Below are 27,123 nucleotides of genomic sequence, written 5' to 3' on the forward strand. Positions count from 1 at the left end.
ATGGCTAAATGTTGCAGAATAGATGATGACGTTCCAGCAGGTAGAGGCTGTGATTCTCATTCTTTTGTATGTTACTCAGACTCGTTATGTGTATTCAAAATAAGTAGAGGATTGTGAACTAATCATAATGTACACCGCTCCAAACCCCCTTTTCCCCTCAAATTTCCCTGAGCAATAATAATGTATTGATTACTATATTCGATTCACTGCTCTAGACAGTCTTCACATATTAACACATACAATCCTCCCAACAAACCTATGATACAGGTATTACTACGTCTATTTTACAGATAAGAAAATCGAGGTACAAAAAGCCCAAGTGACACAATTACTAAGTGGCAGGACTGGGGTTTGAACCAAGACACAGAAAACCACGTTCCTAGCCTTTTAGTAACAGAAAAATAGGGCCTGGTCCTCCCTCTGCGCGACAAGACTCCGCTGTATCCCCGACGGCCCCTAGGCGGCGCTGCAGGGTAAGCGCGGGGGCCGGGGCGACCGAGAGGCGGAGCGGGACCCCAGTCCTCACCCCGCAGTGGGCGGAGCCTAAGGGAGGGCGGGGCAGCGAGGCTTCTGTACGCAGGCGCGGGGCCGGGCACTCCCCCGGGAGTGGAGGCTGCTGGGCCCGATGACGTGGCCTGGCAACGTCCGCGCCGGTGCACCTCCCGGGAACCCGGCGCCCCCGGAACTGCCCGCGGCCTAGTCCCGACGCGATCGCGCTGGTGAGGCGGCTCCGGGGCGGCGGCGGCCCGGCCTGCGGGAACCGACGAGGCCGCTGCCATGGGGGAGTGACGCGCTGCGCCCGCTGTTCCGCGGCAGCGGCGAGACATGAGGAGACCGCGCGGCGGGGGCAGCGGCGGCGGCTCCTGAGCCCGGGATGGAGGAGAAATACGGCGGGGACGTGCTAGCTGGCCCCGGCGGCGGCGGCGGCGGCGGCGGCCGCCTCGGGCCGGTGGACGCGCCCAGCGCTCGGTAAGGGACCGGCCCGCTCCAGGGCTGCCCACGTGCCTGCGCTCGCAGGCGCTCACTCGCGACCCCGGACGACAGCCTGGCCGCCCGGACACACCTTCCCCGCCGCTGCCCTGGCTCCCCGGGCGCGCGGGGACCGGCGCGCCTCCCGACCCTGACAGCCCGGAGCGCCTCCTGGGCTCGGCACGTGCCCAGCCCCCGGCTCCAGCTCCCGGGCCCCCGGCCGGCCGGCGCCCATTGGCTCCTCGGTCCCCGCCGCGGAATGAATGGTCTGGAGTCAGGGCGGCTCTCGGGCAGACCGTCTACCGGAGAACTGCCGGTCCGTCCACGGAGGTGTTTCTGATGCTGTTTCTCCCTAAAATAGTAGTTTAGTGACGGCTTAACCTTCCTGACATCTTCCTGTGTAAATTAGGGGAAGGTGTCACCATCGTGTCTTCAGGCGAAGAAACCAAAGTACAAACAGGTGAACTTCGGAAGTTCAGGTTAACACCACACGCCCGTCGCCTGGTTTTCTTTTCCTTTCGTGGTTTATTTTATTGTTAAATAAGATGTGTGCTCATTGTCAAAAAACCCACAGTGCAGACATTCAGAGTAAGAAGTGAATTTCCCCTCTTCACCTCCTGCCAGTCTTCCCAGCGACCCCCTCCACCACCACCCACCCACCCAGGACTGACAGTGACCACTCTGGAGTGTGCCCGTGGCCCGTCCCGAGTCCTGAGTGTCAAAGATGACACTTCGTTTTCAATGAGGTTAAGGTTTTCTCGTTCTTGAATACTTTCTTTGAGACTTAAAAGTTGGGTTGATAAATTCTTTGAAATCATAGAAATAGTATTACTAACAACTATTTTCTGTGAAAAGGAAAGAACACAAAATGCTGGAACAACTTAACTGCATTTCTGTAGTACAAGTTTAATTTTTTCATCTGTTTTGAGCAACTCACTTTATAAATGACAGATATCAGATGTTTACTCTGACATGACAACTAAATGCAATAGGCGGTTCCGGTCTGGATTTGGTACTAGACAGGAAAAATGCTAAAAAGGACAGTATTAGGTCAATTGACAAAATTGGACTATGGACGATAGATTAAACTATATTAATGTTTAAGTTTCCTGAAGCTGGTAACTGCTGATTTTATAAGAGAATGTCTATATGTTTAGGAAATACAGGTATTTAGGGGTAAAGGAGCATAATGTATGTAACTTAAATACTTCAGAAAAAAAATTAAGTCTGTGTATTTAGGGAGAGAGATAAGGCAAATAGGACAATACATTAACAATTAGAGAATCTAGCTAGGTAAAGGTGTACTATTCTTGCAACTTTTCTGTAAACTTTAAGTTATTTTTAAATAACAGTTTAACCTTGTTATTTACTCAAGAGCTTATTGTCTTAGGTTGATGTTGGAAATAGTCCTTTGCTTCATTTGCATTATTTACTTAGCAGAGCTGCCCTCCTATTGATGTCTGCAGACAGTCATCTCTCTTGCAATCCAGGACCGCTGGCTCCTAACTGCTCGCCTGCCTGATCGCCCCTAACTGCCTCTGCCTGCCTGCTGGCCTGATCACCCCTACCTTGCCCCCCTGCAGGCCTGATTGCCCCTAACCACCTCTGCCTCAGTCCCTAGCCTAAGCCACAGTCTGGCCTCCCTCAGCCGGAGGCAACCTGGCCGATCAGGGAAGGCACTGCCCCCATCACCTTGCTGCTGCTGCCACTGGTGGCCACCATGGCTGCCTGAGCCTCGGGCCAGCCTTGGGCAGCAGCAGCCACCATCCACGGCTTGCCTGAGCTTCAGGCAGCTGCTGCAGCTTTGTCTGGATGGTCGTCCGTAAGAGGTCCACCCTAATTAGCATATTACCCTTTTATTAGTATAGATATTTTTTATTGATTTCAGAGAAGAAGGGAGAGGGAGAGAGAGAAACATTGATGAGACAGAGAATCATTGATTGGCTGCCTTCTGCATGTCCCCTGCTAGGGATCAAGCCCACAACCTGGGCATGTGCCCTTGACTCGAATAGAACCTGGGACTCTTCAGTCCACAGGTTGATGCTCTATCCATTGAGCCAAACCAGCTAGGGCTTTGTTTGTTTTTTAAACTGAAGAATTGTGAGCTGTTGCAGTGGTCAAAGCCTAAGAAACAGGTTTGAACCCAAAACCCAAATTTCAGTAATTCCAGGTTTACAGAACCAGAGATTTTTCTAATCCTTCACAGAAAAGACCAGTGATACGTTTGATGAGACAGTTAAAGGCAAATAATGATTTTAATTTGGGGAGGTGGATTGGCTCCCCCTCAGTTGCCCAGAGTCAGTGTCTCAAGGGTCACTGCCCTTGTTCAAGAGCCCTTCCCCCCCCCCATTTTTCCTTTTAGTAAATGAAGCTGTTCATTATTTCCCTCTGCAATATAAACTAGGAATGTCTACTTAGCTAGTGTGTCATCTTTAGCCCAACAAGACTTCATTAATTGAGACTTTAAAAATCAAACTATCCAACTTTTAAAATTGGAAAATAAATTTTCTCTTTTTTTTACCCCCCTCCTTTTTTTTTTTTTCAGTAGGGAAAGCTGGGACTGGGTGGGACCACTGTCCTCTGATGGAGAGACAGGGACCCAGAGCCGATATAGCACGTTCATGTTATACAAAAATGAATTTTCTAATTTAATATGGTAACAAAAGATCTTCAATATTTACTTTTAAAGTCATATTGCAATATCAAAAATATGTACATTTCTGGATATATGAATGTATCTAAAAGACGTGTATCAATTTATGGAGATGCAAAGTAAAAGGTTTGGAAGGATATACAAACCCAGTTGGTCACCTATGAGGAGGAAATTGGGAATGACTTTCTTTAAAACTTTTATAACAACCAGCTAGCTACTTAGGTGTGCTTTTGTAATCTCTGGTGTGTTTTTTGCTTTGTTTTGTTTTTTATTAAAAAGGAAATAAAAAATGGAATAAAGAAAATTAGTATCAGAAAGATCATAATAGTAACATATTATCAAGAAGTATTTAATGTTCCATATGACTAAATCTTGCCATTAAAGTGCCAAATTTTTATTTTCATTTTTTAAAAATATATTCTTATTGATTTCAAAGCGGGAGAGGGAGAGAGAAACATCAATGATAAGAGAGAATCATTGATCGGCTGCCACCTGCACGCCCCACACTCGGGACCGAGCCTGCAACCTGAGCATGTACCCTGATGGGGAATCGAACTGTGACCTGGTTCATAGGTCGATGCTTAAACACTGAGCCATGCCAACCTGGCTGAAAGTGCCAATATTTTTACGTTTTGTTAATACATTAAACAAAAATTATTTAGAAATAATTTCATATTGCTCCCATCTTCTTAAAACTAATGTATTAAATATAATTTCCTTAGTGACTTCAGGTCATTTTGAGCATAATCTGGTGAACTGGGCTTAAATACAATCATTTCTTCAATGGCTCCTTCGTAGTGCCAGCGTTTTGCATATGTTGTTCTCTGTACTTTGAAATACCCTTCCCTTTTTCTTGCTTCAGGATTCCTCCTTTGCCCTCGTATGCACATTTGTACATCTCAAACTCTGAAGATGATCTTTGCTTTCCTTGTTAACAATTACATAGTTGCTTCCACATCTAGCCCTTTAAATTCTGTTATTTCTTGGGTCACATAAATACTTGTTTTTCTGCCTACCTAAGATCTTAACTCCTGGAAGACAGGGTCTCTTTATTATTTAGTGTCTTGGATAGTACCTAGAAATGTGTTTAGATGTAAGTAACCAAAGTAAGAGCTTTCTAAACAAATAGAGACATAACCTTATGTCTAAGAAACCATTGGTTGCCTGGCCGGGTAGCTCAGTTGGTTCTGGTGTCCTGGGCACCAAAAAGGTTCCAAGGTCAGGCACTTACGGGAGGCAACAGATTGATGTTTCTCTCTTCTCTCTCTTCTTCTCTCTCTCTCTCTCTCTCATCAATAAAAACATATCCTTTGGTGAGGATTTTTTTTTTTTTTTTTAAAGAAACCATGGAACCAGATTCTTTATCTTTGCTCTCTGCCTGCCTAAGTGTGGCTTTCATATTCAGGCTTGTAAAATGTGTTACATTTTTTTAGGTAAGTTTTAGACAGAAGCCCTCCCTGGAAGGCAGAAAAAAAAAGGTAAAAGGATTCCTAGCTATATCTTGCCCTTTTATCAGGAAGAGGGTAGGTTGTACCTGAAGCCACCCTGTCAGGTTTCTCTTGGGTCTCGTTGGCCACATACGGCACCTAACATATAGTAAAGTATGCAAGCAATATTTGAAGAATGGCTAAATAGCCCCATGAGGAACGTACAAGGCTCTTGGCTGACATCAATATTTCCCAGACTGCTGTGGTTTTTAATGTAACTGTTTTTCCTGGTCTTTGTTTTTTTTTTTCTTTTAAACAGAACATGATTATATTTAATATATAAGTTTGATACAACCAAAAAGTGAAACACCAGAATAAAATAATAATAAAAAAACAGGATGTTTCATTTGCAATGTATGAGAAATGCTTAACATCTTTAGTCATAAACAAGCTCTTAAAAACCAGTAACAGAGACACTATAATGCAAGGAAACTTTTTTCTTTTTAAATATTTTTTTCATTGATTTCAGAGAGAAGAAAGGAGAGGAAGAGAGAGATAGAAAAATCAATCATGAGAGAGAAACATCCATCGCCTGCCTCCTGCACGGTAGGGGATTGAGCCAACAACCCAGGCATGTGCCCTGACGGAAATGAAAACGTGACCTCCTAGTTCAGGGGTCGATGCCCAACCACTGAGCCACACCGGCTGGGCTCTTTGGGTTTTTTTCTCTATCTTGTCGACGGTTGTTTTTTATGTCCGTGTTTCTATCATGTTACCTTATTTTTACACCTAGTTAAGAGCTTTAGGAGGTTTTGACCTTCCTTCTACTTGATTTCGTTCTTTTATTTTGAATTTATGGCTGAGTTGCTGGTAGTTTAAATTGCCAGAAGCTTGAATGCCTCTTATGTACTGTATTACTGCACTATATATATTACTGTACTAAATATTACTGTATCACATAAGTATAATTGTAGAGTTATCACTTTTTCATTTGGTAAATGTTTACTGAACATATGTTATGCAAGTCCCTGTGTTAGGAGCTGAATAAACAAAGGATTTCTAGCTCAACTATTATTTTTATTGGCTAATTATGAATTGCTACCACGACAAGAGTATTTAAATAGCATTAGTATAGCCCTAACCGGTTTGACTCAATGGATAGAGCGTCGGCCTGCGAACTGAAGGGTCCCAGGTTTGATTCCGGTCAAGGGCAATGTGCCTGGGTTGAGGGCACATCCCCAGTGGGGGCTGTGCAGGAGGCAACTGATCGATGTTTCTCTCTCATCGATGTTTCTAATTCTCTATCCCTCTCCCTTCCTCTCTGTAAAAAATCAATAAAATATATTTTAAATAAATAAATAAAATGGCATTAGTATAGTTAATTTACTTACATCTCTGATATTTTCCTCTAGTTTAAATGGGCTAATATTACTAAATTAATCTTAGATTTTAATATGCATTTTATTTCATATTTAAGATGATTTTATTGTTCATGTGGACCAGTGTGATTGTGTAATTGGAAACAGTTTAGAGGATGGGAACTTTCAAAATCTTTTGGATGAACTTTGATTTTCTGTGTGACATATCACAAAGAGCATAAAAGAGACATGGGCTTGACCCTAGCTAACTCTGTGGACTTCAGCTTCCCTTCTTTGGGTTTTTGTTTGTTTCATTTTTGGTTTATGTATGTTTATGCTTTTTATAATGATCCCTACTACTTATATAGAATAAGAAAAAACAAAGATTACAGAATCCTTGTGATTTCAGTGATACTGAAACTTGTTTCTGCTTTTATTTTTCAGATTCACAAAATATATTGTGTTACTATGTTTCACTAAATTCTTGAAGGCAGTGGGACTTTTTGAATCATATGATCTCCTAAAAGCAGTTCACATTGTTCAGTTCATTTTTATATTAAAGCTTGGGTGAGTGTATATGGTTCTTTTTTTCCTTAATGTTTTTTATTTCTTTGAAAATCCTGTTTTAACTGAGTATATTTAGGAAATTTTATGTGGAATATTTTGAAATAGAATATCTAAGGTTAGCAGTACAAGGAGATTGATTAAAACAATAAGTAAATAAAAAGCCCTGGCCAGTGTGGCTTCATTAGTTAAAGCGTTGTCCTGTATACCAAAAGGTTTCCGGTTCAATTTCCAGTCTGGGCACATACCTGGTTTTCAGGTTCGATCCCCAGTCGGAGCACATTGATGTTTCTCTCTCTCTCTTTTGCCCTTCCCCTCTCTCTAAAATCAATAAGCATATCCCTAGGTGAAAATTTTTTTTACAAAAGGGATTGTCTAATAGCTTGCCAAAAACATAGACTTTTACCTTCATTTGTGTTAAGGAGGGTTTGGCAAATTTCTGCTTAATTGAAGACAGCTAGATTCTCATTCTGTTTCAGCAATAATTTGTTGCAGTATCTTAATGTCAGCTAGCCTCTGAAAGCTCCCTGTACACCCCTGAGGGAATAAGAGGCAAGCAAATAATGTATTAGTTTGTATAGAGATAGACGCCCTAAAAGGGTCTCAGGGGCCCTAGGGATTCCCAGGCCATACCACCAGTATAGTCCAATCTTCCAGCAGGCATAGAATGTTACCTGAGACTTGTCTTGGCACAGATGTTCCTTATTTTCTAAGATAAACTATGCTGGGCTGTTTTTACTACATGTTTCCTTCACAGTACAGGGTCCTTATCCTATATAATAAAAAGCTAGTATGCAAATTGACCAAATGGCAGAATGACCAGTCGCTATGATGCACACTGACCACCGGGGGGCAGACGCTCGATGCCGGAGCTACCCACTGGTGGTCAGAAGCCCTGAGCTGGGCTCACGGCTGGCGAACGCAGCGGCAGTGGCAGGAGACTCTCCCACCTCCGCGGCAGCACTAAGGATGTCCTGGAGTGGGCCTAAGCCGTCAATCGGACATCCCCCGAGGGCTCCATACTGTGAGAGGGCGCAGGCCGGGCTGAGGGACCACCCCTGAGTGCACAAATTTTGTGCACCAGGCCTCTAGTATAGTATAAATTTAACATTATTCTGCATATAATAAGAAATTCTCTCTAAATAAAGATTCTCTGGACCTTGAGATTGATAGTGATCACCCTCTGTGTTACTAAAAATATGTTAAAAACTCATGGGAGTATAATTTTAGTAATAATTATGGGAAATGATACTTGACTAGGAAATTTTAATCAATATTGTATGCATTTTTATATAACTACTAGAGGCCCGGTGCATGAAATTCGTGCACTTGGGGGGGTGTCCCTCAGCACGGCCTGCACCCTCTCGCAGTACGGGAGCCCTCGGGGGATGTCCAACTGCTGGCTTAGGCCCGCTAGCCCATTCCCTGGGGGAGTGGGCCTAAACTGGCAGTCAGACATCCTTAGCGCTGCCGTGGAGGCAGGAGAGGCCATGAGCCCAGCTTCTGGCTGAGCAGCGTTCCCCCTGTGGGAGCGCACTGAGCACCAGGGGGCAGCTCCTGCATTGAGCATCTGCCCTCTGGTGGTCAGTGCCCATCAGCGACCGGTAGTTCTGCCGTTCGGTTGATTTGCATATTAGCCTTTTATTATATAGGATTTTGGGAAAGTGAAAGGTAAGGATACATAATTAGTACTTTATTCATTTCTATTAAGATTTGTTATTACTAAATTTTGGATAAGATTGGGATTATTTTCTTTGGTATTTCAAGTATAAAATAATATCCTTTTCTTTTGTGGCTTTTGAACTGGTTCAGAAGGCAACTGCAAAAAAAAGAGTCCCAAAATGTTGCAGTGGCTGCCTTATTGAAATTAGTATTGTCTGGCCAGTGTGGCTCACTGGTTGAGCATGAACCAGGAGTCAATTCTGGGTCAGGGTACATGCCTGGGTTTCAGGCTTAATCACCAGTAGTGGGCCTGTAGGAAGCAGCTACTGGTGATTCTCTCTAATCATTGATATTTTTCTCTCCCTCTCTCTGAAATTAAACACACACACACACAGTATTGTGCTTTAGTATAATTTCTTTAGAGGTTAACGTACCTCTAAAGAACTTTCAAGTTCTAGTGTATGAATTTATCTAAAATAAGTGTCTTTACTTAAAACCAAACCTTGTATTTAAGATTGATTAATATATTAATGTTTCAATATTCACAGGACTGCATTTCTTATGGTTTTGTTTCAAAAGCCATTTTCTTCTGGAAAAAGTATTACCAGACACCAGGTGAGTTTTTTGCTGAATCCTTTTCCCTAGCTGCTTCCCAGTCAGTAGGCCGGATGACGGTGCTCTTTCCTTGATCAGGGTTACTTAACGAATAATTTAGTGCAAAGCAGAACATTCCCAAAGTTAGCTTGTCTATTTGGAATTGGAGCGTCAAGAATGAATTATGAAGTTGTAAGATAATGGAATTTTTAAAAATGCAGAAAAGGGTAGAACATTTTTAAAACATGCATATAATTATTTTTTTTAGTGCAGGATCTTTATTCTGAAAGGTTTACAAGTCAGACATGGAGACATGACCCAGAGCCTATTACAAATGTCATTTGACTTAAGTGGAAATAATAATACCTCCCTTCCATAGGAATAAATGAGTTTATACATATAAATTCTTAAAATAGTGCCTAACATATAGAGTATGCAATACATACTATGTCACCCTCATCATCATTATCATTATTCCCTTTAGACAGTTGAGATTCAATATGCATACCAGAAATGTCCTTCATTCTGCATAATCTCATATTACCACCTGTTTGGATAGTAGTTATCCCCTAGTACATGTTTGCTTTTGGAAATCTGTGCCATGATTTTTTATCAGAATGGCAAATTTAAGTACCTCTGTTTTAGAGACCAAGGTTGTTTTTAAAAATAGGATTAATATTTTAAACCACATCTTAACTTTTCTTCTCTCTCTTCAAATTATTGAAGCACTTACTATTCCTGATGGAAAAGGATTTAAAGACTAAAATATTAAATGTTCCTAGTACATTAGTGATAAACTAATTGGGAGGGGACGGAAAATTGTACTGTATAGAAAAAGATTTCAAGATACAACAGACTCCTGGAAACCAGAATACTGTCTTCAAATTCAAATTTAGTTAAAGGCTCTTAACATTTTCTATTTAATTTCAAAATATGTAATTAGCCTTTAAAATATTTGTATTACCATTATTATATTTCCCTATGTGTATTAAGATTTTCAGATATTTATGACTGAAATTTTTAATGTTTTGTTTCCATTTATAGTGGATCAAAATATTTAAACATGCAGTTGCTGGGTGTATCATTTCACTCTTGTGGTTTTTTGGCCTCACTCTTTGTGGACCACTAAGGTAAATAAAAATATATATTTTGAATGCTTGTTTATATCTCTTCATTTTGAATATTAGTTTTGTTCCATTAGATTTTATGTCAAATGTCTGTGTCAAAATACATACAAATGCTTCTATGACTTCTATAGCATTGGGTACAACTCAACAAATATATAGGGCTTGCTTTTCTTTATAGTTTTACCAAATATGTACATATTTCTTCTTTTTAATGGTTAACTTTGCAAGTTTTTTACTTGCATGTATTTTTCTGCAGCATACTTTTTCCATTGGGCTGCTATAACCAAATACCACAGATTGAGTGTCTTATAAACAACACATTTATTTCTCATAGTTCTGGAAGCTGACAAATTCACGATCAAGGTGAGATATATTCAGTATTTGGTAGAAGGAGCAAGGGAGCTCTATGTGGTCTCTTTTATAAGGGCACTAATCCCATCCATGAGGACTCTACCTTTAAGATACATTAGGGATTGGGTTCAACATATGAATAGGTTGGGGGAGGGCACACAAACATTCAGTCTATAGGACTTCTAAAGTGTACAATTCTGTATTAGTATATTCATGGAATTTCATTCATTCTTACTGCTGTATAATATAGTCCACTAAATGGATATATTCTAATTTACATCATCTATCTTATCAGTGGGCATTTCGGTTATTTCCAATATTAGGCTACTGCAAACAATGCTGGTGTCTTTATAAATGTTCCCAAGTACACAAATACAAGAAATCTGTATGATAAAATTCTATGAGTAGTACTGTTGAGTATTTATAGCTTCAGCCTTTTTAAAGTAGATAATGCCAAAATATTTTCCAGAGCCACTATTCCTATTTTTCTCATAATGTTTTATGAATCAAGGGGAAATATTTCTTTTCTTTCACTCTAGTTGAATTAATGCTTTTTTATAAAGATCAGATATATTTCACGAATGATATGTTTTATTCTTGTAGGACTTTGCTGCTATTTGAACACAGTGATATTGTTGTCATCTCCCTACTCAGTGTTTTGTTCACTGGTTCTGGAGGAGGACCAGCAAAGGTAGAATTTTCCATTATTAGCTACTTGAAAATTGAAAGTATACATTTGAAATGTTATCCAAAGCAACAAAATAGTATATTTTAACATTTGAAAGAATGCAGGGGCTTTTTCTATTAATTTTACATTTTTTTTATAACGTTTCTGGCATCATTATATATTCCTAGGAAGTTGCATAAATAGTAGAGCAGTCTTTGTGCCCTTCACTCAGTTTCAGTAGTAACTTCTTACCCAACTCAGTTATACTGTCAAAACCAGGAAATTGACATTGGTACAATCCATAGACCTTATTCAGTTTTCACCAATTTTAAATACATTCATATGTGTGTTTATATGTGTAGATTCGGGTAACTACTGCCACAATCAAGATACAGAACTGATTGATCACCACAAACATCTCCTTTATGCTGGACCTGAACCCTTTCCCACCTCATTTTTAATCCCCAGACATCATTTTTGGAAAATACCTAAGAACTTTATTTAAAGTTTGATGAACATTTTTATGAATATTTATACAACATTTTGCCAACTAGGCATCCCTATTCAACTTATAATTTTAAGTATTATTTGTTTTTAGTAAATGAGTCATCCATCTGTAATTCCAGTTCTTACAACTGCAATATTGCTATTTATCATATTAAATGTTTCCTATGCATGGTACACTATTCTGGTTATAGGGAAAAGGAAAAATAAAATATAATAGTCCCCTTAGACTTTCAGGCTAAGTACTGGAGACAAGATGAATAAAATAATGTGCCAAGTACAGAGTGAGAGACTGTAGATTCCACATTGGATCATTAATATTAAAGCATATGCCACTGTATAAGCTTCTCCCCTAACTTACAGAGTACTCCAAAATAAATGTCAAGTGAATTGAAGAGTTTGGTGGGAGATATTTGTAAAAGCATAAAAGCCGTAGGGAAAATATCACAAAGTCACTTTGTAAGGTATATAACTGTCTAATCACTTTGTTGTACACCTGAAACTAATATAATACTTTATGTCAACTGTAATTGAAAAGTAAATAATTTAAAAATCACAAAGGGAAAATTCAATACATTTAAATTTAACTTCATAATGATTACAGGCTTTTATATAACAGAAATCATTGTGCAAGCAAACTAACAGCAGCAAATTGCCACCAAAAAAAAGCTTTACACGTCTTTAAAATATAAGTCAGTTAATAAAAATACTTAAGATCCTCAACAGAAATGAGCAAACAGGGGAAAACAACTCACAAAAGAAATACAAAGGATTCAAAACATTAAAAAAAACAAAACACAAATTTTGCTGCACCAATAATCAGAAATGAGAGTATAGATCTTGCATATCCTCTCATTAGTGTCCATAATGAATCTCAGCATTTATCCAGGACTCAGTGGGTTTTTTCCTTAGTTATGACTAAAGCACTACAAAATTCTCAGTTGTCCTCTTTGTTAATAAAAGATTAGATTAAATTCTCCATATTTGAGTGTTGTTGATGTTGCAATATTCTGATTCAATAAAAATTACAAAATTTTAAATTGTGCGGTTTATGTATACTGACTTTTGTCAAAATATCTACCACAGTAATAATTTATCAAGTGTAGTAGTAACATGTAATAAGTAAAATAGGATCCTCACTTTTCATTTAAAATTTTTATTTAATGAAAGTATCTGGTATTATACCTGTAAATTTGTAAATAAAGAATGTATAATAATGCTATTTAAATTGCTTTTGTATAAACTGAAGTATTTGTAAAAACTAAGTTAGTATGTCCTTTCTATAATTTTCTTCTGTCAAAATCCTTTCCCTGGAATGAGAACATAAAAAGTTTGTCAGCTTTTAAGTGCCTTACACCTTTACTAGATATTAAAAATACTTTGCTAGTTTTCTTAATATAGCTTTTTAATTCTTTCCCCTAGAGGAGTGGTACCTAGAATATTGATATTATTATAAATTAACTGTTAAGTCCTTAATAATTATTCTTTACCTACTTGGGCTTTTCAATCAAAAGCAAAGTAACATTTTCAAAGATTAATTCTGTGAACAATAATTGTTTGTGTATGGTAACATGGCTAGCCATATTAGTAAGTAGACAATTGAAGTTGTCATTATTATGTGTCTTAAGTACCCTTAAAATATCCTGCAGAATTTATTAGAGCTCTTTACTTTTACCTTACTTTTAATACTGTAAATGTATATTGTACAGTATAAGGGCTCTAATGTCAGGTGTTATTTTTACCTTAAATCTTTATTTGCAAAAAATATTTTTTCATGTTTGTGTAATCATGGTCTTAAAAATCAATTCCTGAAAAAGCCATTCTTAAGATTATTCTCTTCATTTCCAGACAAGGGGGGCCGCTTTTTTTATTATTGCTGTGATCTGCCTATTGCTTTTCGACAATGATGATCTCATGGCTAAAATGGCTGAACACCGTATCCTTTTGCAACAGATCAGAGTTACTTATTCTTGTAAAAAAATAAAAGACTGGCAGAATGGGAAATGGAGTGACTGAATTAAACTGTCAGAAATTTAGGGACAGTAAAAGTATTTTACATTGACCTCATGCTAAATAAATGATTTGACACTCAACAAAATCAATCTATTTGCTCCCTTGTAATTTAATAATTTAAACAGTTGTTTTAGAAGTCACTGGCAATTATCTATATATATAAAAGCCTAAGCAACACACTGATCACCAGGGGGCAGATGCTCAATGCACAGGCATGGAAACATGGAATAGACTGATGAATCTCAGAGGGATTCGTTGCACCAATGGAGTCCCTCGGCCTGGCCTGCAGCGATGGGGTCGAAACTGGCAGTCCAACATCCCCCAAGAGGTCCCTGATTGCAAGAGGGCGCTGGCCAGGCTGAGGGACCCCACCAGTGCATGGGGCCTCTAGTTAAATATAAATTTCTTTTAGATGAAAAATGTTTGGCATCTTGCCAGTAAAAAAAAGTTCAAGTTTTTAAATTTGATATTCACTCTCTTGCTCTAAATTATTATCTCTGATTCAACTCCCAATTTTCTCTTATGTGAACACAACTTTTGAGTCAAATATGTCTACTCACTTTCCTCTACAGACATAATTTGTTTTCTTTCTTATCCATACATCTTTTTTTGCCCACTCTATTTATCAGAACTTAGGACACCATTTTTTTATTCTCCTGGTTACAGCTACTCACTGCCCAGAAACTTAGTTGTATCAGTTTACTTTGTTACAGTAAAAGAGGGTGCCATGACTTTGAAAAACTCCTGTTGCTTGCAGTACAGCTATCTCACACACCCTTGATATTCACTCTCTTGCTCTCAAGCAACAGGAGTTTGTTTTTTGCTTGCTTTGATGAGGGCTATGTAGTCAATGACTTAGAAACAGATTTAGGACTGATTTTAAAAGTTATTCTAGCCCCACTGGTGTGACTCAGTGGTTGAGTGTCAACCCATGACCATGAAGTCACGGTACGATTCCTGGTCAGGGCACATGCCTGGGTTGCAGGCTCAATCTCCAGTAGTGGGTGTGCAGGAGATAGCCGATGAATGATTCTCTCTTATCATTGATGTTTCTCTCCCTCTCCCTTCCTCTCTGAAATCAATAAAAATGTATATAATTAATAAAGTCATTCTAAAAGAGCAAGTCCATTGGATAGGAGTGGTCCAGGGAGGGTCCTTGCTCTTGTCCCTTTGTTCTACTTACAGTATATATGTATATGTCTCCTGGAGGTTAAGAACTAAAATTTAACACCTATATCTTAGGCACTATTATAATTGTTTTGGAGACGACAAAAGGAATACAGACCAGCCAACTTATTAGTAATATCCCAGAATTAATTTTTAAATTATTTTTGTTTTAAGGGAAACTATTGAGGGTAGTCAGGTTTGGGGCCCCGGACTAGACTAGTCTATCAACCTAAAATAATGTACCAAAAATTCCAGGAGGACTTCAGGGCAGTGAGTTAATATTTGCAATTTTTTCCTTTACTCCAACTCACTTAGCTGAAGGACATCATGACAGTGCTCTAACTCACATGCTTTACACAGCCATTGCCTTCTTAGGTGTGGCAGATCACAAGGTATGTTCTTTTCTTTGTTACTAATGTGATCAAAGATTCTGAAAATTTACAGCAACTATAACTTTAAAAGTGTTTAAAATAAGTTACCAATAATTTACAATACTGCCTGCCATTTAAGTAGTTCAGGAATTTGGGATATGGAAAAACTAGTTCATCTCTTCAAATGTTATGTATTTAAGGATTGAATATTGGACTGTGTATATTTCTAATGAGAATTATCTAATTTTGCTCATAGGGCGGAGTATTATTGCTAGTACTGGCTTTGTGTTGTAAAGTTGGCTTTCATACAGCTTCCAGAAAGCTCTCTCTAGATGTTGGTGGAGCCAAACGTCTTCAAGCTTTATCCCATCTTGTTTCTGTGCTTCTCTTGTGTCCATGGGTCATTGTTCTTTCTGTGACAACTGAGGTAAGATCAGGAATTTATTGGTAATAAATAAAATTAATTGCTATTACTTATAAATTTTAGTTTGGTACATTGTATTTTATTTCAATTTGAGGTTGCAAGCGGCTTAAATTATCTTTGCTTTTTCTTTGTAGTTTTTGAAATTTTTTAAATTTTATTGTTTATAGAGAAATCAAATCAAGTACCATTATATTTATATACCTTCCCATGCCTATGGCTCAAAGGAATCAGTTGAAACAATTTAATACCCACCATGAGTTAGGCACAAGGATTATGGGTCACCTATTATTTTAAAAAGTATTGAACCCAACTGCTTTTGTTTTTAATACTTTGGGGTATATTGGGGAAATGTGCCAGTATCTTATAGGTCTTTATTTGGGCATTTTACAAATCATACTGAATCACAAGAACATTTGTTATACACAAAGGGATTAACTTAAACATCTTAAGAGATACGAGCTTATACCGTTACAATATTGACCTCCCCCCACAAATTTTTTTTATTTCTAGAGTAAAGTCGAGTCTTGGTTTTCTCTCGTTATGCCTTTCACAACGGTTATCTTTTTAATCATGATCCTGGATTTCTATGTTGATGCCATTTGTTCAGTCAAAATAGAAGTTAACAAATGTGCCCGCTATGGATCCTTCACCATTTTCGTTAGTGCTCTACTTTTTGGAAATTTTTGGACGCATCCAATAACAGACCAGCTCCGGGCTATGAACAGAGCAGCACACCAGGAGAGCACTGAACACGTCCTGTCTGGAGGAGTGGTAGTGAGCGCTATATTCTTTATTTTGTGTAAGCGTTTTTCTCCTTAGAAAATTTCTTCTTTTGGATTCTGATGATTACATTATTTACTCAATTTGGAAATTTATTCAGTGCTTGCACTTAGTGCTGGCAAATACTGTGTTAGGTTTTGGTAGCTTAAACTTTTATAATATTCTTTTTCTCTCTCTCTTTTTAGCTGCTAACATCTTATCATCTCCCTCTAAAAGAGGACAGAAAGGTACCCTAATTGGATATTCTCCTGAAGGAACACCTCTTTATAACTTCATGGGTGATGCTTTTCAGCATAGCTCCCAATCCATTCCTAGGTTTATTAAGGAATCACTAAAACAAATTCTCGAGGAGAATGACTCTAGGCAGATCTTTTACTTCTTGTGTTTGAATCTGGTAAGATTTTAAAATATAAGTGGTATATCTTAAAAGCTTAATCTTTTTATCCTGACAATTCTGGTTTAATTTTAGTAATTCCCAAATTTCTGGTAATTACAAATGGGTTAAAATTACATTTTCTCAAGCATTATCTCAATTCGTTGAGGTTCTGTTTCCCGGCATATGTCGACAGTTTGGCTCAAATAAACTCACAAAAATTGAAAAAAAAATTACATTTTCTCTAAGTAGTAGGAAGATTACAGGGTTATATTCAGACTACTTAGGCAAACAGTTTTTGAGGCATTTTAGAAACGGTTTAGTGTAGTGTTTCAAATCAATAAATATAGTAGCTTTTAAAGAAGTTATCTATTCCTTATAGGATCTCACTACAGACCAGATGCTAACATGTTAAAGCTTAGTTTATTGCACTCTACAGACCTATAAATAAAACTATAAAACCATCTCCTTTTAAATAATTTATGAGATGGACATATCTGATTAGTGTAGTTTTTTATAATTTATATGACATGCAGTTTTAGTAGAAATACCAGTTAAATAACTAGAGGCAGTTATATCTTCAAGTAAAGATTAGGTATAATTAAGGTTATAATGTGGGTTAATTGGGGTAAAATCCTCTTGACTAAATTCTGGTGAGTCTCTCTTGAAACAGTATTTCCCAACACACTCCCCTATTTTTTATTTTTTATTTTTTTTTATATTTTAGCTTTTTACCTTTGTGGAATTATTTTATGGCGTGTTGACCAATAGTCTGGGTCTGATCTCAGATGGATTTCACATGCTCTTTGACTGCTCTGCTTTGGTCATGGGACTTTTTGCTGCCCTAATGAGTAGATGGAAAGCAACTCGGATTTTCTCCTATGGGTAGGTACACTATCAAGGTAATGTAGTACAGTGAAAGAGCCTTAAGTGCAAATTCCATCTTAGGGACATGAAATTTTATTATTCTTAATAAAAATAATTTTTCAGAGTTTTGTTTTTCTTTAATTTGAATTATGTAAGAGGAAATGAACCAAACATTTAATAAATACTAATTGGCAGTAAGCTCAAGATTGTACTCCCTGGCAAATCCCTCTTATAGGCAGAGAGCAAATAGTTAAACATTGAGCTCTTTGCTCAACATGTTTCTTTGAGGCAATGGAATGTACATGATCATTCACATCTTTGCTGTTAAGAGTATTAAAAATGAAGGGGCTGTACATTAAATATCCTTTCATTAAATGAATAATTCAGTTCAACAAATATTAGAATCCCCTGTTGGTACAAGGTATTTTGATAAGACCTACTCTAAATAGATTAATAAATTCAGTTCTTATTTTCAACTGTTTATATTTTGAAAGATAAATGAGCCAAAAATACGAATGATTTTGGTATAAAGCAGAATCTATGTGCTGTGACAGAGATACAGAGCACATTAAGGGCTTAAAGGAAAAATAACTTCTTGCTAAGAAATTAGGAAAGGCTTTGTGTAAAAGAGGGAACATTTATATATTGATAAATATATAAAATTTCAACAGATACATGTCCAGAAAGTACCTTGGAACATACTAGTATGATGTTTAAAATCTTGGTAACTTTCTAATATTACTATTTATGTAGTTGAAAATTTGGATTGTTTTCTCATTTGGAAAGTAATAATGTTATACTTTTAAAGTATTTGTCATTTCCTTTTCTAAAAATATATTCTACATTTTTAGGTATGGCCGAATAGAAATTCTCTCTGGCTTTATTAATGGACTTTTTCTAATGGTAATAGCTTTCTTTGTGTTTATGGAGTCAGTGGCTAGATTAATTGATCCTCCGGAACTAGACACACACATGTTAACAGTAAGTCTTTATTTTTCTATTTTAATCATTGCTCATACTCACATAGTTTTTTCATGCTAAAGTATAACTGTTTGTAATTATTGATCTTAGAAGGTTTTCATTTTTTATTTAAATCAATGTAACTTCCTGTTATTTACACTGCTGACTCTTACAAAAAATTTTTCCCCTCAGGCTGTGCTAGAGTTCTAGGAGCCTGGCAGATTCTTAGCAAATTCACCAATCCCTGATAAATACCCTGCCACCCTTCCCTCCACTGCCCTAGGGAAGATCCATATCTTTGGCCCTGCCCTCTGGGCTGCTGAAATACTCTTCTGGGCCCCATCTTTTTTGGAATGAGCCTTCCCCCCATCCCTTCTCCTCCTCCTTCCACCCACCAGTGCTCAGATGCCTCACTGGTGTTCAGAGGAAAGTTTTTTAATTTCCTTTTCTCTTTTTAAAATTTTTTTTCTCTTAGAATTAATCCTTTTTCTAATACTTTAGTAGGCAAAATATTAGATGACATTCTAAAACATAGAGATCTCTTTCTGACTTATTAAATGTTTTTGTTTGGCCCTGGCTGGTGTTCTCAGTGGTTAGAGTGTCAGGCCCAGAACCCAAGGGTCACGGGTTCGATTCCAGTCAAGGGTATGTACCTGGGTTGCAGGTTCCCTGCCCCAGGTGGGACATGTGTAGGAGGCGGCCAGTTGATATAGCTCTCTCACATGATGTTTCTCTCTCTCTTTTCTCTCCCCCCCACCCCACTCCCTTCTACTCTCTCTAAAATCAAGGAAAAAATATCCTCCAGTGAGGATTAACCAAAATAAATAAATAAAATAAAATGCCTTCCAATATTAAAAGCTGATTCAACTTCCTTTTTTTTTTTTTTTAATATATTTTATTGAGTTTTTACAGAGAGGAAAGGAGAGAGATGGAGAGTTAGAAACATCGATGAGAGAGAAACATCGACCAGCTGCCTCCTGCACACTCCCCACTGGGATGTGCCCGCAACCAAGGTACATGCCCCTGACCGGAATCGAACCTGGGATCTTTCAGTCCACAGGCCGATGCTCTATCCACTGAGCCAAACCGATTTCGGCTTAACTTCCTTAAAGAAATAAAAAATAGCCGAAACCGGTTTGGCTCAGTGGATAGAGCGTCGGCCTGCGGACTAAAAGGTCCCAGGTTCGATTCCGGTCAAGGGCATGTACCTTGGTTGCGGGCACATCCCCAGTAGGGAGTGTGCAGGAGGCAGCTGATCGATGTTTCTCTCTCATCGATGTTTCTAATTCTCTATCTCTCTCCCTTCCTCTCTGTAAAAAATCAATAAAATATATTATAAAAAAAAAGAAATAAAAAATAAATGTTTTTGTTTGAAAGTGTGTTTTTAAGTACCTGAAAAAATTTGTTAGAATCAGAAAAAAAAAATTTTTTTCCAGTATGTTTGTATTAATTTCAGAGAGGCAGGCAGAGGGAGAGATAGAAACATCAATGATGAGAGAGAATCATTGATTGGCTGCTTCCTGCATGCCCACCACTGAGGATCAAGCCTGCAACCCGGGCATGTGCCCTGACCAGGAATTGAACTGTGACCTCCTGGTTCATAGGTCAGTGCTCAACAATTGAGCCACACTGGTTGGACAGAAAAATATTAATTTTACTCCACAGATTATAGGAACACTATAGCAACTTTTAATGTTCTACCTATACCTAAAGACTACCTTTATATGTGCTTTCTTGTAGTTGGCCTGCCCTTCCCTTACTTCTGACATTCAGACTTCCTTAAGACTTTGCTTATATGTCTCCTCCGGTGGCATACTTTCCCCTAACTCCTTTCTTTTCTCTGGAAAGTTTGTTAGATATCCCTTTCTCAATATTCCCATAGCAGTGTTGAGTTATAACTATTGCTTAATTTGTCATTATTCCACAATTAAGATATAAGTGAAGTGTTTTCAGGACCTGAATTGTATATCATTAACTCTTAAATTGTAGCACCTGGCTTGTAGGAACTCAGCAATTAATTGATGAATGACTAAAAACAATTATGGCCGAAACCGGTTTGGCTCAGCGGATAGAGCGTCGGCCTGCGGACTGAGGGGTCCCAGGTTCGATTCCGGTCAAGGGCATGTACCTGGGTTGCGGGCACATCTCCAGTGGGAGATGTGCAGGAGGCGGCTGATCGATGTTTCTCTCCCATCGATGTTTCTCGCTCTCTATCTCTCTCCCTTCCTCTCTGTAAAAAATCAATAAAATATATTTTAAAAAAAACAAAAACAATTATGAGTCTTGTTGGTAGAAGCATATATTAGTAAAATGTTTTTGGATTACAGTTTGGAAATATATTTTGAATTTTAAGTGCTCATATCCTTTGAGCTTTAATATTTAATACAGAAATATTCACACAAGTGTGTAGAGATGCATGATTCATTATATCATTATTTATAACTAGAGGCCTGATGCACGAAATACATGCAAGGGCCTTGGCCCCAGCCCCCACCCGCCGCCGCCATGGCCGGGGGGCCTCTGCTGCCACTGCCTCAGCACCCGCCTGCTGTGGCTTTGTCCAGAAGGAAGGACGTCCGGGAGGACGTCTGGTCTAATTAGCATATTACGCTTTTATCATTTATACTAATAAAAGGGTAATATGCAAATTAACCATCACTCCATGACAAAGATGGCGGCGCCGGCTGGAGCCACAGAGCTGGCCGGAGTGGGCGGGACACTTGGATTCCTTCGTCGCCCCAGCAACAAAGGAAGCCAAGCCTCCTGCAAGCCCCGGCCGGCCGCCAAGGGCTGGCCTCCGGGTGGCAACCATGGAGCTGGCCAGAGCAGGCGGGAGGCAGCTCCGGCCCAGAGCGAAGGCAGGAGGTGGCAGCCAGAGCAAAGGCCCGGGTCCCAGGTGCCGGAGGGAAACCAGGGGAAGGAAGGCCTATTCTTGAACGAATTTTCGTGCATCGGGCCTCTAGTTATTTATAATGGTTGTGGGGGGGGACAATGGCCACTAATGAAAGGACTAGTTAAATGAATTGTCACTCATAGAATACTATGCAGCTATTAAGAAAAATGAGTTATACCTATAAATACATACTATTGAAATTTACCTAGTAATGTAAACAAGATTTCAGGTAGAGTGTATACTTACAAATTAGTATTTTCAAACTGTTTATTTAAATAAAAGAAAACTTCAGTATCATTTATTTATTCATAAGTCATGAATCAAGTACATATTCTTAATCACTTAATATTTGGATTTACTTAATGAATGTAATGAGGTTTTGCTATGAATACCTTCAAAACTATAAACAGAAAACCTATAGCTGTATACTAACTCTTAAGCAACAAGCTTATTTCTTAAATTACAAATTTAAAGGTTTTCTTTTCTCCCTCTTGCTAGCCAGTCTCAGTTGGAGGACTGATAGTAAACCTTATTGGTATCTGTGCCTTTAGCCATGCCCATAACCATACCCATGGAGCTTCTCAAGGAAGCTGTCACTCATCTGATCACAGCCATTCACACCATATGCACAGCCACAGTGACCATGGGCACGGTCACAGCCATGGATCTGCAGGCGGAGGCATGAATGCTAACATGAGGGGTGAGTCCTTGCCAAATATTGACCTACTTTTCAACCATGTTGTGATTTGACACTGTTCATTTGTATTAAATATTGGGCTCTGGTACAATTTTATTTTGGAAAAACAATCTGTGGCTAAAAAAAGGTTGAAGTAAATAAATATCAATTACTGTATAATTATAGAGTTCTTTTCATAGTGACAATTGCATAAATATTATTTCCAGGACTGAGTATGCCATTATGAACTCTCACTACAAAAAAAAAAAAAAAAAAAAGATTTTTTTGTACTATAAAAAAAAATGAGAGAAGTATTTATCACTGTATTGAATTATTCTGAATGTTTAATATAAATTATTTGGGTAATGTTAAGACTTGGCTCATACACGACTTCTAGGAAGCCTTCCCAAGGTAAACCACACCATCATAAAACTCGCCACACTGTGGTACAGTAGCCCACATCATACTGACTTACTCCTGGGTTGTGAATTCCTTGAGGGTAGTGACCATGTTTTAGTCATTTTGAGTGACAGGTGCATAGTAGGTATCCAGTAATACTTATAGATATTTTATGGATAAAAGAACTAAATTAGATGTGATTTAATTTTTAATGTTTTTATATATTTTACTTACAGGTGTATTTCTACATGTTTTGGCAGACACACTTGGCAGTGTTGGTGTGATTGTATCCACAATTCTTATAGAGCAGTTTGGATGGTTCATTGCTGATCCCCTCTGCTCTCTTTTTATTGCTGTATTAATATTTCTCAGTGTTGTTCCACTGATTAAAGATGCTTGTCAGGTTCTACTTCTGAGACTGCCGCCAGAATATGAAAAAGAATTACATCTTGCTTTAGAAAAGGTAGTGTGTGTAATTTCTTCACTATTTTCTTCCTCTTAAAGTAGCATTTGAAATTAAGTTGACCTAACACGAAATGTCCAATATATGAAGGAACAAAATACAGTTTTATTTAAAGGACATAAAATAGGAACTGAATAAATGGAGATACTTTCTTGGATAGGAAACTATATTATGAAGATGCTGATTTTCTTTAATTTAAATCCCAATGTAGTTGCCTCTCGTTTGGATTTGTTTGTTTTTGTTGTGGGAGAGCATAGATAATCCAATATTATTTGGAAGCTTATTGGAAAGAGTTAATGCTTGAGAATAAACAAAAAACACATAAATAATTAGTTTAATAGTGGTTCCTGGACCAAAAAGATTGCTTTGTGTTAAGTAAATTATAACCTTTAAGTCCATTTATATTACTTCAGCTTTTATTTGACAGATACAAAAAATTGAAGGATTAATATCATACCGAGACCCTCATTTTTGGCGTCATTCTGCCAGTATTGTGGCAGGAACAATTCATATACAGGTGACATCTGATGTGCTGGAACAAAGAATAGTACAGCAGGTAATAATCTTTTGTTTTTAAAGTAATTTCAGTTGAGGTAATTCTTGCATATAATTGAGGTAATTCTTGCATTATAACTTATACAGTTCGATAGTAATTTAACTGTTTGAAAATATGAGTCTTTCATCTGAGGATAACATTTTGTACATCTAGGTTTCCTTTATATCCAAAACTGGTTAAAATAAAATCAAGTTTTAGGATTTAGAGGATCAGCTTAAGTTAATGTAAAATAAAATTAATTTATGATCAACCTTAATTCCCAATAGATGATCAAGAAATAAGTTATTATAAATGTAGCCCTAAATTAATTATAATAATATTAACATTGGCAGGGTATATGCTATGATTGAAGATAGGGATCAAAACAGTTCTTGTATCCCTATTCTGGACATCCTGAATTGGAAGCAGTAGCTGTTTTCTTTTACTACTTTTAAAGTGAGATCAGAATTTATTCGTCGTCTAAAATCCTATTTTGTGCTCCCTTCGGCAGCACATATACAGAGAAGATTAGCATGGCCCCTACACAAGAATGACATGCAGATTTGTCAAGTGTTCCATATTTTAAACAAAAACTAATAAAATCCTATCTAACATTTGCCCAAATAAATAATAAACATTATTTTGAGGATGTATCTTTGACTATCTGTAGCTATAAAAAAATGAAATATCAATTATTTAAGACATATGCATTAACCTAAAAGCTTTAAAATGCATGGATTTTTTTATAACAGGTTACAGGAATACTTAAAGATGCTGGAGTAAATAATTTAACAATTCAAGTGGAAAAAGAGGCATACTTTCAACATATGTCTGGCCTAAGTACCGGATTTCATGATGTCCTGGCTATGACAAAACAAATGGAGTCCATGAAATACTACAAAGATGGCACTTACATCATGTGAGATAACCGGGAATTACCTCTGGAGTGTAAACAATGAAGATTAAATGACTAAGTACTTAGAATATTGCCAGAAGGAAGAAAATTGCACACAATTGTACAAACAGTTTGCCATATTTGAAAAACAAAATTAAAGTTCCCTACTATTGGATCAAGGGATCTTAAAGGAAATTTAAATACAGAATGGAGCATTCATTGTTCAAGTAAAATCATTATTTGAATTATGTGTATAACAAGAACCTTGAAATTTGAGTGAACATGATATATCACATCATCTTTAAAGATGAACATATAATGACGGAATCAAGTGAAGACCAAAATTACTTCTGTGTTTACTTTGTGCCAGAAAGCATCTCCATTGTAAATAATGTATGTACATGTTTATTACAAAGACCCAAATGAAAGATTTTAGTCGATTTTTTTGCATAGCCCTAGGATAAAAAAAGAATAAAAGTTCTATATTTATGGATTTTCTGTATATAAAACTAGTTTCTAATTAAAACTTAAATCCGTTAAGTAAAATCTGTATTGCCACTTTTAATGTAAAGTAAATTATTTGGGAGAAACTTCAACCACTGATAATGAGACAAGCAGTGAGAATAGGGAAGTATAACTACAGTTTTTGATGTATTACAAAAACCAACCACTCTGTAAAATAAATTTTTTTTTACTTTTGGTAATATTTGCAAATGAATATTACTTTATTAAGGTGAAGAACTTATACTAAGTTGTGTCCATGTTGTTCACTCACTTGTCTTCTGCCTCTAAAGTAGAATACTACATTTCTTATTATGCAATCTGGCATTCCTAGTTGTTTATCAAGCTGGTATCCAAGCAATGCTAGGCTTTTCATCTTTTCATTTAGCTCTGTATGTTGTGGAATAGCCATTTGAGAGAGTCATAAATTATTGTCAACTCAGTTTAATTTTCTGCCCATAAATGTCATTTTTTTGGTACATGTAGATATATAAGAAATATCAAAGTATAGGTAGTCATTTAAAGTTTAATAATATGGTCTATAAACACTAGGGCACCATGAAATCAAAATATCCTATAACTATTTTCTATAAATATATCTAACTTATATTTTTTAATTTCCAATTTAAAAGGAATGTACAGTCTGAAAAGACTGTAAAATAGATATATAATAATATGTGCAGTTTTATAAACACCAAAGAATGTTGTCCAAAAGAAACTTTTGAATACCTGTCTATTTATAAGAATCTGAATATTTTCATTCTTATACTAGAAATTTTGATAAGTAGGATGAATTAATTTTAGTATGGGTACTATTTTCTTATCTAACATAATGGCAAATGTGTACTGTAAATCATATTTTTGTCTTACTAATTTTAATATGTGAGAGGTTTAGAAATTTGTTATAACTTATTTGGATAATCCTTGTCTTCTCTTTACATATTATCTGGTCCAGAATCTTCAAAATTAAAAATTTATGAATGGTGGGGAAATAAATGCATATTGGCGTTTCAATGCAACTTTTGTACAATAAAAATTTTTAAGTAGATAGGTACAATGAATATTGCACCATTACTAAACTTATCATTTTCCTTAGAAGACATATAAACAACAGGAAAATAAAATTAATGTGACTGAGAGAGAAGGCAGGGGCTGAAGATTAAGGGGAGTGCAAGCAGAAAGCAGGGAAACTCCACATTGAAGAGCACCTGGGTACTGGTTCCAGCTCATACAAACCATGCGACTTTAGACAAATCAGCCTCTCCAAGTATCTTTCTTTTTCTCTCTCATACATAAAATCAAAACCAAATCTCAAATTCACAGGAGTATGAGGAGCAAAAGGAATAATGTGAAAATAAATTGAAAGTTGAAAAGGGCTAAGTAAAGTTAAAGGATTTTTAATATTTTAAACCTCACTTCAGAGGTAGCTTTTATTTGTCATTTTTTCCTATTGAAATCAGCATCTGAGAGATTAATTAATATTATATTAAGTGAACAAACAAGCTTAAAATAATGCCCAAAACAAGTCTATTTATAGTTCGTTTGCCCCAAGAAGGGTGGTGGTGGTTGCTTAACAAAACTATTGATTTCTCTTTTATCCCTCCCCATTTCTCTCCTTTCCCTTTCTTTCCAACTATTGTTTTCCCTTCTTACCAATTTAGGCACTGGTGATTTCCACTTAGAATAAATGTTACATCTGTTAAGACACAGATTTATTGTTTCTATTACATGATAATTGATCAAACTTTAAACTTTTCTCATTACAGTAGAAGAATGAGGCTATACTAGTATATAGTTAAATATCTCTAAAGAATCCTGGCTTTACTTTAAATTTAGATTATGATTCTCCCCTAAAATACCCACTATATTAATTCAGAGATGGTCAGGCCAGCGTGGCTCAGTGGTTGAACATCGACCTATGAACTAGGAG

At 37.2% G+C, this 27,123-nt stretch overlaps 1 protein-coding gene and 1 pseudogene across 3 annotated transcripts; both read left to right on the top strand.

The window, feature by feature from the left end:
* The first annotated feature begins 597 nt into the window (after positions 1-597).
* On the top strand, positions 598-26,241 carry SLC30A5 (solute carrier family 30 member 5). 3 transcript variants are annotated; one of them, XR_004967503.1, is made up of 16 exons: positions 598-969; positions 6,852-6,974; positions 9,182-9,248; positions 10,272-10,357; positions 11,309-11,396; positions 13,725-13,812; positions 15,372-15,448; positions 15,684-15,854; positions 16,362-16,650; positions 16,817-17,025; positions 17,732-17,889; positions 18,723-18,852; positions 22,223-22,424; positions 23,036-23,262; positions 23,676-23,818; positions 24,550-24,686. XR_004967503.1 is itself a non-coding variant. In XM_036308979.1 (16 exons), exons 1-16 carry the CDS (start codon positions 875-877, stop codon positions 24,718-24,720), a joined length of 2,310 nt encoding a protein of 769 aa, XP_036164872.1. In that variant the 5' UTR covers positions 600-874; the 3' UTR covers positions 24,721-26,241. The 3 variants fall into 3 exon arrangements, 2 of the variants coding, with proteins under 2 accessions (XP_036164872.1, XP_036164873.1); XM_036308979.1 differs by having other exon boundaries at positions 600-969; positions 23,690-23,818; positions 24,550-26,241; XM_036308980.1 differs by lacking the exon at positions 598-969 and adding an exon at positions 997-1,429 and having other exon boundaries at positions 23,690-23,818; positions 24,550-26,241.
* Positions 24,295-24,382, top strand: LOC118657160 (annotated as a pseudogene).
* Positions 26,242-27,123: the final 882 nt, after the last annotated feature.

This window comes from Myotis myotis, unplaced genomic scaffold, assembly GCF_014108235.1.
Source record: "Myotis myotis isolate mMyoMyo1 unplaced genomic scaffold, mMyoMyo1.p scaffold_m19_p_5, whole genome shotgun sequence".
In the NCBI taxonomy this organism is placed as follows: domain Eukaryota; kingdom Metazoa; phylum Chordata; class Mammalia; order Chiroptera; family Vespertilionidae; genus Myotis; species Myotis myotis.

Bases quoted from the DNA above. Each gene is read 5' to 3' on its own strand.
- SLC30A5 (XM_036308979.1), top strand. From the start codon at position 875: ATGGAGGAGAAATACGGCGGGGACGTGCTAGCTGGCCCCGGCGGCGGC. The intron at 6,975-9,181 runs GTGAGTGTATAT...CAATATTCACAG, and splicing joins ATTTTTATATTAAAGCTTGG to GACTGCATTTCTTATGGTTT. The intron at 15,449-15,683 runs GTATGTTCTTTT...TTTTGCTCATAG, and splicing joins TAGGTGTGGCAGATCACAAG to GGCGGAGTATTATTGCTAGT.